Below are 10,740 nucleotides of genomic sequence, written 5' to 3'. Positions count from 1 at the left end.
GCTGGTGTTTTCCTGACACTGTTCCAGGGCCTATGTTCGCTGTAAAATGAGTATGCAAATAAGGCTAATTATAATTGGCTATGTCAACCTACCTAATAGTCCATAGTATATGGTAGGGCATGTAGGTTTAGGGACCCTACCATAGGTAGTGCACCCATAGGTGCACTGCTGAGGTGCATAGGGTCATTTTAAAGTTAGGCCTGCCTTGCTGGCTGCTTTTAAATTAAAGGTATATGCAAAGTCTACTTTGAAATTAAAAGTACTTTCAAAGTCTTAAACTATGTTATTTTTACACACCCCAAGGTGTGCCATAGGTGCCCCTAGGGGGCCATGTAACTATAAGCAGGGACCTTATAAACATTGTTTCATAAGCCCTGGTGAGGTAAAATAGCCAAATTAGTTTTTCCCTCACTGTTGTGAATGGCCTCCATAGGCTAAAATGGGGATAATTTATTTTAATTAACAAAGTCTCTTTAGTGCCAGATACCTTGAGTTTGGTATCAAAGTAATTGCTATAATAAATCCCACAACTTACAATTGTTGGATTTAGTTCAGGTAAAGAGCCTCTGGCAACCTGGTCAGGCAGCCATGATGAGGTGTTAAGTTGTGGCCTGGCTGAACAGAAAGGATGTGCCTAGGGGAGGAGATCTGCCTCAGTGGATGGGGAAGCAAGAAGGGGGAGAGCGGCCAAACTGGTCTTCAAAAGCAGGGAAGGACCTTTGGAGCAGCCCGGCACCTCCCTCACACCCTGAAACCCCAGACAATTAGGTGCCTCCTAGATTAGATTAGGAAAGGGCAGGAGAGGGGTGTGTTTAGGATTTTTAGCCACTCCAGTGGGTGGGCTCAGCCAGATCTAAACTCCAAAAATCACTTTTAGCCATGTTTTGAGGAATGTTTCTCCCCAAGATTGATTTTTGCAACACTTCCCAGGAAGTGGTCATCAAAGGGTGAAGGAGCCTGCCTGTGATTGGATACCCAGGACCCCCTGTTTTTCACCCAGGATCAAGGATAAATATGGCAGAGCTGCATTCACGTCTCAGATCCCTACAAGAAGCAAGACAAAGAAGAAAAAGGACTGCCCTGCTGAGTCACTGACCTGCACCTTGACACTGCACTCTGAAGGAACACTTGGGCTTCACCAATTAAATGATTTTGCCTGTCTTCTACTGCTTCAAGAAGGGACTCACTGCTTGCTACAGGAACAAAGGAGCTGCCCACAGTCCTTTGCATCAAGTCCTGCAAGAAGATCACAGCTGACCAGCTTCCAGTGGCAATTTGAGGATTCTGACAATGTGCATTCTGGTAATTGTAGTCCCAACTCCCAAGGAGCAACTCAGAGCTTCTGGAACCTTGGACCAAGTTGTGGACACTTCAAGGACCCAAAAAGGACCTCTGGAAGAAGATCCAGAAGTTTGGAGACATTTGAAGCAACTCCATACATTGAAGAGTTGCATTGTGGGAGTTGTAGTCCAGGCCCCCAAGAGGCAAACCAGAGCCTCTGAACCCTTGGCTGGAGCTCTGGGCCACTTTCCTGATTCAAGAAACACTTTGGAAAATAAGTGTGACAGTGTTACCCACAGGTGGCCTGAACTCCTGGACTTTGTCCCTTTCCAGTGTGACCTTTTTTAAACCTTTGAGCCCTAGTTGCTTCTATGCTCTAGAAAACATGAATTCTTTAAAAATTCATATCCCCGGTTCCCCTTATCCAATTTTAGTTGTTTTGCTGTCATTGTAAAGGTAACAATATAATCTATGTTTATAAATTGGTGTTGGCTTTTTATTGTGTTTTGTGTTTTACTTACTGTTTTGTGATTTTTAAATGCTTTACACACTTGTCTCCTAAGTTAAGCCATGTCACTCGTTGCCAAGCTACCAACGGTTGAGCTAAATTTAATTTATTGAGACCTAACTGGACCTAAGTGGGGGTTATAGGCCTACTGTTAGGTGTAGATACTTACCTGTCCTTAACAATAATCCACTTTCCAACAGTATCACTTCTAGCATTACACACACATCAACCACCATGAAATATCAGTCTTTTGCAACCACTGACTAAGCCCTTAGTTTTATTCCTCTTGATTAATCACTTGTCCTGTAAACAAAGCTAGAAAGTAGCAACAAAAGATTATCTGAATGGTTTTAAAAGCCATTTAAATTCTGTTTATTTGTATTAACAATCCCTAATTTCCACTATTAGTCAATGACTAATTCCATTTCTGTCTTTGTAAATGCTTTTGGTTACACATTTCCTGCACTGTACAGAGTAGTGCATTATCTATTGATGATGTGTCCCTTTGTATTCAGCTCGGGCCTCATTATAATTATATAACATTTGGGAATGAATATACAGCCTAACAGTCCAGTGCTGGAAGCCAGAATGGCAAAGATCTCCACAGCTACCATGTATCTTCCTTTGGTGCTGATGTATGCTGGGATGAATGACACCCAGACACTGCAGAAGACCAGCATGCTGAATGAGATATGCTGAGCCTCGTTGAAAGAGTCTGGTAGCTTACGAGCCAAGAATGCCACAAAGAAGCTAATTAGAGCCAAGGCTCCCATGTATCCAATTACACAATAAAATAGTGTGACAGACCCTTCATTACAGAGCAATATAACCTTTCCTGTTTCAGTCTTTGTGTCATAATCTGGGAAAGGTGGGGATTGAAGAATCCATATGATGCAGATCAAAACTTCCCCTAACGTACACAGAAAGATTAGACAGAGAGAAACTCTGGGATCCACCCACTTTCTCAACTTACTGTTGGGCTTTGTAGCATTGAAAGCAATGACAACTGTAATGGTTTTTGACAGGATTGAAGACAGAGAAAGCACAAAAATTATTCCAAAGGCAATTTGTCGGAGAAGACAAGTCACATTTATTGGGCGACCAAGAAATAAAAATGTACAGAGAAAAGCCAGCATGATGGAGATGAGGAGAATGTAACTGAGATCCCGATTGTTTGCCTTTACTATTGCTGTGTCCTTGTGCTTAACGAAGATACCCAAAACTCCTGCAGCAAATGAGGCAAGTAGAGCAGCCATTAAAGCCAACGACACACCCAGAGGGTCGTCATATGAGAGGAAGTCTATTACCCTCGGAACACAGAGGTCTCGCTTGTCATTAGACCAGTGGTCTTCCGGGCACCTCACACACTCTTCCATATCTAAATAAATGAATCAAAGAGTAGAAAAAAATATATTTAGCACATAATGACCATCACAAATTATTATGTCAGTAATAGAGTTCAGCACAAGTAGGGCCAATTTTAAAAGAGTCTTACATAAAATAGGTCAGAGGTTGGCAGAAATGCATTCATAGAAAACAGTTACCAGTCATAAAGGCACATGTGCTGTTAGTGGGTAAGAAATCATTTTAAAATTCTTCTGTTACATCAGTATTTCCTAGAATGCACTGAGTTAAAGAATGTGTTTGTTTTTTATGCATATTTGCAAGAAGGCAGGTGACTTCAAACTTATCCAAAGTGGAGATACACTCTTCTCAGCTCCAGGTATTTCTCTAATTGCTGGAATGACATGTAATGCCAGTTCTCTTGAAAATCTAACAATAATCCATAAATGCAACACAATTTAATAAGAATCCATAATACAATAAAGTAGCAGAGGTTGACAAAACTAACCAATTATTTATCTCTCCATACAGACAAATATTGTTTTATTTCGCCAAGTTTTCAACAGTTTTAATATGACACACACATACATTGATAGATAGATAGATAGATAGATAGATAGATAGATAGATAGATAGATAGATAGATAGATAGACAGATAGATAGATAAATAGATAGATAAACATACACATGCACACACACATTAATGTATTCACTGAAAAAACACGGTCAAAGTGAAGTTATAGCTAGGCCAAAATGTCATTAAAAACATAACATTTTAAACTTTAAAAAAACACTGAAATTCACCAGTTACAGTTAACTGAATTACCTAGAACTCTCCCCACCATGCACAGTGTTGTTGTCAACAATGTTATTTTAAATATCATCCATAATGTTATCAATTTTATCATAGACCATGTCATGAATGATGTAATATATGAAGTCATATGCAGTGCATGGGAAGAATGCAAGTTATACTTCCATGTACATATAGGATAAAGTTTAATAATAACTATCATCTCAAAAATAGTTTAATTAAAACATTTTATTCACAACAACAATAAACATGTGTTGAATTTTTTTTTTGTACTCTCCAGGCACCCAAATGCAGCCCAAAGACCAATCATAAGGAGTTCCAGCACTCCCTTTGAAGAACATACAGCACCAACTCAAAGTGCTTTTAAAATAGGGTAAGCCATATATTCAATAACCCAGAAGACTTACTGCAACTTTTTAAACATTTCCATAGGGGGCAGCTGCAGCCGCTGGAGCACCCCACTACATTAAAAAAAAGCTTCTTTCTGCCCCTGCTCATTCTAGGGGCATCACAAGGATGCATTAAGATATATAAATAGCTCTTGCAAGGCATTATGCGGTGTTCTTCGACAGGGCAGTGAATATGAAATTAGCAGCTTCTCTGTTTTTTTTCTTCTTCTTTTTTTTTTGGAAGACAGTTATACTTTTTTTCATTGGTACCCAGGCTCATGCAGGGCACCCAACAACTTTAAATCTATGGTGCAGGTGTACCCACAACAATTTACAAGCCTCACAATATTCATGGACCTGTGGGGGTTTAGGTGGGGCAGTCTATTTCCATCCTGCCCCTCCATACGTGTTTCAGGTTTTTTTCTAGGACACAGAGCTGAGTTTCCATGTACTAAACTACCTGCCAAACTTCTTTGTTGGTGTGAGGCAGCCACCAAGGTTTAATCTTTTGATATGCTGGAGTCGAGGAACTACTGAGTCTATCTTTATAGATACATTCTAAACCTCAATTTCTCAAAAACTACTGTACAGATTTACACCAAATCAGAAAAAGCACTCTTTTTCAGTAACAACCCAGCTTTATGCCATATATAAAATTGCATGGGAAAATGTGTTTAGTCTTTTACTTTTTGTTTTCTTAATCATAGTAACTGAATCTTACCCTTCCTATCTAAAAAGGATTATCTCCTCTAATCACTCCTTCAATGTATCTCATAATTTTTGTTTGTAGGTTTAACATGCAACCTCTGTAGGAAGTCCAAAACATTTTGATTGTTCTTCCATCTGATCTTTAATTTTGGCCTTAGCTATGTTTTAGACTAAATTGGTCTAAATCAGTCCTTTAGACTTTTAAAGAATTGCTGCCAAGTACTATGTGTTTATTGCCAAATAAACTGTGTGCATTCAGTGATTCCAGCAGCTGCTGACACACCACTGACACACTCAGGCCTGCTCGACCTGCTAGGCATCGAGGTTGCTGGGCTAGGTAAGCAATATTTTTGTTTTCTAAAAATTCCAATAATTCTTTCAAGCAGTATGATCACAAGTTAGTTAAGTTTACATGTTGAATTTCTATATATGTATTTCTATTCAGGAGCTGCTCTCCACATAAACTTGGAAAGTACCTGGAGTTCTCTGCTTCTTTTATGCATAATTTATGCAACACACTAAACCTGAAAGGATTTTGTTTTGACTTTTAATGGGTGCTTCCTGGTGTCTAGACAAAACTATGCATCTCTGAAAAGCTATAATAATAGCAAAGCATGTGTCAGGTTGTTGCTTTTATTCATTCTAGGCTGGCCTGGATAGTATTTCACAAATCCAAAGCTGTAATACTATGGGGGTCATTCTGACCCCGGCCAGGGTCGGCGGGAGCACTGCCGACAGGCCGGCGGTGCCCCGCAGGGCATTCTGACCGCGGCGGTTCAGCCGCGGCCAGAAAGGGTAAACCGGCGGTCTCCCGCCGGTTTACCGCTGCCCTTAGAATCCCCCATGGTGGCGCAGCTTGCTGCGCCGCCATGGGGGATTCTGACACCCCCTACCGCCATCCTGTTCCTGGCGGTTCGCCCGCCAGGAACAGGATGGCGGTAGGGGGTGCCGCTGGGCCCCTGGGGGCCCCTGCCGTGCCCATGCCAATGGCATGGGCACGGCAGGGGCCCCCGTAAGAGGGCCCCACAAAGTATTTCAGTGTCTGCCTAGCAGACACTGAAATACGCGACGGGTGCAACTGCACCCGTCGCACCTTCCCACTCCGCCGGCTCAATTCTGAGCCGGCATCCTAGTGGGAAGGTTGATTTGCCCTGGGCTGGCGGGCGGCCTTTTGGCGGCCGTCCGCCAGCCCAGGGCAAATGTCAGAATCACCGCAGCGGTCTTTCGACCGCGGTGCGGTGTTCTGACGGCGGTACCTTGGCGGACGGCCTCCGCCGTCCGCCAAGGTTAGAATTAGGGCCTATGTCTGGAGTGGTAAAAGGCTTATGCCATATTACAGCTGATGCGTAGATAGTACTGTACAAATTCTTTGTTTAAAGACTTTGCTGTGGAAATGGCAAAATAATTCATTCCTTTATAGCTCGGCATGGATGGCAGTGTGCTAATTCTATGCTTGAAAACGTTGCTAGAGAAATAGACATTTGAGGTGAGCAGGTTCAGAGTGTTGTTGGTGTTGTAAGGTGCTCCATACAGGAGCTGATCTGTACCTAACATTGGGGATTACCCAGAGTTTGCTGCTTCTTTTTTTGCAAACGCACACCAGGTACCCAAAGGGGGTGAAGCGCGAAGCCAGGTGAGCACACCAGCAGTAATATCCAAAGTCTAAAAGAGGTAAACCATACTTACTCAAGATGCCAGTGTAGACAGAAGGTTTACTCCTACATGATGCGTTTCAACTGCTGCTGCTGCCTTCCTCATATAAATATATATATATATATATACATATATATATATATATATAAAACTATCCAATGGGGTTAGATCAAGCAGTGTGCCAAAGTTGCTAGTGCTGGTGTTGGGGCCTGACCACGCTCCATATAAATATATCTTCACAAAAACACCACCCTTCAGGAAGATTACATTAAAGCCCAGTCCATTATTTTGTGTTTCACTCCACAGATCCACAGCAATGCATTTTGACTAAAGAAGTCTTGATCATGGTGTGAGAGTCTTATCTCACTTTCCACATTTATACACGGAATAGCCCAACAAGCCCATAATGAGGCATTATGGGATGTGTAGTGCAATTAAAACAAATTAAAATTACATCGAGGCAAACAATGAAATCATATTATGTATCATCTCCAGGTACCTTGAGTTCACATTGTGCTTGCAAAATTTACATGTCCATCATCTCTCAATTAATACTTTTGCAATACTGTTTGTGCATTATTTCTCACCGTTTCATATACCACATTACAAGGCCATTCAACTTTAAACATTTAGCATGGTGTGCACGAGGATTGCAACAATGTTATTTATTACACTCAACAGTGATAGAATTTACTGCGAACATTCGTATAATTCATGCCATTACTTGCACTAAGTGGCTGTTAGATATTCAGTTCATACCTTGGTAATATGTTTTGCACTGTGCGACCTTGATTTCAAGAGGCTGCAATTGCAAGATTCATGATTTCCCTAATTCAGATCTATACTTGATTGTTGCCACTCAGTGGCCAATATTATAATATCACAATATCCTGCATATGTATTGCATTCTGTATTTATCAAATCAATGTAACAACATATATCTGTTACTTGTCTTGTATTCGTGTCTTAATGGCCAATGATCTGTTATCTAATATCCCAAAAATATTACAATGCACTTTAGGAGGCCTTTCCGTTATTAGACCAGCCAGTTAATCACCATGCTCAAAGTATTACACATTTTGATGTCTCCTCGCATTTGGACTCTGTCGAAACCTCTTGCTTAGCCACGATATAGTGAAATACCAACCATTTAATTTCTGATCATATGCAACATTGTCCTTGATATACAAATTTCAATAAACACCCATATTCTGTTTTGACTATTATAAAATGTCATGTAATTCTTCATCATTATTCCGCCTGTGCAGACTTCTTGTCCGGTTGAAGTGTTGGCACCCAATCAGATATCATCATGAGGACGATTGGATCCACGGAGGATCCACATCCCTAGATATCTATATTTTTAATCTCTAATACCTCAAGACTACTGTACAGATTTACAACAAATCACAAAATACCACACTTTCTGGACCATGAGCTAATTTTCTGCCAAATGTGGTGTCATTCCGTCCAGCGGTTCAGGCTGTAGTCGTGTTCAAAATTCTTATGGGAAAACGTATGGGGAAAATGTGTTTTGGGACACCCCTTTTTCTCAGCTCCCATCTTGATGGATCACCTTGAAACTTTCTAGACAGCAACTGAACCCACTGAAGTATACATTTTTAAAGTTTCGTGAAGATTTGTAAAGCAGTGTCACAGTTATTGGCGAAACCAAAAAATGGTACCTACAGTTATTAATAACACCACAATCACAAATAAGGTACAGTCAAGGTCTCAATAAATTAACTCTTGCTCAACCCTTGGTAGCTTCGCTCACAAGCAGTCAGGCTTAACTCGGCAGATAAGTGTGTAAAGCATTTAATATCAACAAAATACATGATTGAGGAGGGCAAGATGGCGGCTGTGGAGACGGCTGTTCGCTGCCTCCCTTGCCAGAACCCAGACATGCAACCGTGGATCCCTAAAGCCCACGACTGATTCACCAGACTGGATTTTCACTGGTTCTTCCAACCTGAGGAATGCTCCTTGAGCTTGGACTCAGTATTTGTGGCGGTGGAGGCCGGAGTCGTCAACCGCTGTGCAGCAGCTTTATTCGGCTGCATTGTTGCATCGGTCAGCCAGTGCGGTTGCTACAGTGTGCACTGGTTGTTCGGGACTGAGCGTCGGGCAGATGCCGCCGAAAGGAACGAAGACGGTGCTTCCTGCATTAAGGGGGAAGCAGACCAAGCCGCGTGGTGTACGTAGTTCTGGCATTATAGACAAACCCAAATTGCAGCGGGAAGTCAAGTGGGGAGCCCCCGAGAAGGTGAGGAAGAAGTCTCCGGTAAACACCAAGCTAAACCTCGCACCGCTTGATAAACTTTTAAAGAGGAAGCCCTGAATGGAGTCTAGAGTGGGGGCTGTGGCAGTGAACCCACCTATCATAGAGCAACATGGGGGACCGTTGGTTGAGCCTGAAACGGCTGAGGCCCAGGCAGAGAAAGGAGGTGAGGGCATGGATGGCAATTGCATGGCATTGAGAAGGACTTAATTGCTGGTGAGTGATTACTGCATCCCGTCACCCTTAGACTTTCCTACAGGCTCCTCAAATGTTTTGTGTTCTAAGGGTAATGCACTGGTATTTTGCAGCAAGGTCTTGCGTCATCCCCTTGACCAAACTGGTGACGGGGTCATGCTATGGTCCAGGGAATGGTGAGCAGTTTAAAGCATGTTAATGAAGGATATTTGGCTTCTAAGGCAGCCCGAGATAAGGATGAGGGTGGTAAATTATTTTCTTTGTCGGACCAATCCAGCTGGACAAGCAATGAGGAATCCGATTCGGAGATAGGGAAGATCTCTTCAGAACTGGTTTCTGAGCTGTCCTCTCCTGGCTCTGAACAGGGGCGATCAGAGTGCAACAGTGTTGCCACTGTTAGGAAGAAGCAGAAAAAGAAAAACGCACACTCAGGTTCAGCTTGTCACCCACATACTGTACATCTATGGCAACTACAGATCTCCATTGGGACTACACTACTACCCCGCTCGATGACAGCTCTGGCATGCATCCTAGTTTCAAAACACAGTCAGATGTAATCTCCCTGGAAACTATTTATCGAAGCATTATGGAGTAACAAGAAGAGTCAAAGGCTGAAAGTCGTAGAACTCAGTTAGCCTGACGTAAAATGCAGATGTCAATCCGCTGGGTGGCAAAACCATGTTCTGAGTTTCTGACATATATGGGGAGGCTGAGACCTGAATTGGCAATTTGGAAGACGATGCCGCATAGCAGGGAGCGATAGGGGACTTGATGAAAGCTCAACTGGATGATGCCCAATGGAAATTGACGGACCTAAAACACAGGCTCAGGTGAAAAAACCTTCAAGTTTGGGTGTTCCGGAAGGGGCCGAGGTTACTGATCCACAAGGGTTTATTGTGAGCCTATCTAAGGAGGCCTTTCATGACTTGACTCACTGGGATTGGGATAGAGAAATTCAGAGGGCACACCGCTTTCCTTTAAACACTTGAGCCAAATCGGGTGCAGGAGATACTAAGCCTAGGGCAATGTTGATCTCTCTCCTTAATTTTCAGACAAGACAGGCTGTGTATGATCTTGCTCGCCCAGATTACAAACGCACCGCCAGGGGCTGTGATTTTTTTGTTAGACCTGATTTTTGTCACACAACTGTGGAAAAAAGATGGAGACATTGTCAACTAATGTTTCCCATACAGAATCTATCTGATGAATCCTGCCAAATTGAAGGTGGTCGTTAGTGGCAAGACTCACTACTTTGTGTCCGAAGTAAAATAAAAAGATTTCTTTAGACAGGCTTTGAGTGTATCAGGGCGGGATCCCCCTTTTTTTAAAATATGGTTTATATATATCTATATAGTCAAATGTAAGGTGGTACTCGCCCTCCATTTTCCCTCTCACTGGATAAGGGGTTTGGCGGTTGTTTTTTATGGCTATGTTATTTTGAGATGCAAGACACTGTTTTGGGTAAGGTCTGGGGAAGGCAGGGGTGCACAAATCTATCATGGATAGGGACTGTGTAGTCCTATGCTCTCCTTGAGGTGGTGGGGGAAGTTGACTAATGGGGTCAGG

General features: G+C 42.4%; 1 protein-coding gene across 1 annotated transcript in view; it reads right to left on the bottom strand.

Moving 5' to 3' along the window:
- Positions 1-2,271: 2,271 nt before the first annotated feature.
- Positions 2,272-10,740, bottom strand: part of LOC138297121 (vomeronasal type-2 receptor 26-like) — a 135,046-nt gene continuing 126,577 nt past the window's right edge. Inside the window, exon 4 of the mRNA XM_069236620.1 lies at positions 2,272-3,167. Within this exon, the coding sequence (XP_069092721.1) occupies positions 2,272-3,167 (896 nt within the window). The remainder of the gene's footprint in view (positions 3,168-10,740) is intronic.

This window comes from Pleurodeles waltl, chromosome 5, assembly GCF_031143425.1.
Source record: "Pleurodeles waltl isolate 20211129_DDA chromosome 5, aPleWal1.hap1.20221129, whole genome shotgun sequence".
Classification (NCBI taxonomy): Eukaryota; Metazoa; Chordata; class Amphibia; order Caudata; family Salamandridae; genus Pleurodeles; species Pleurodeles waltl.
The sequence above is the reverse complement of the archived record's forward strand: the minus strand, read 5'-3'. Positions and strand labels throughout refer to the sequence as shown.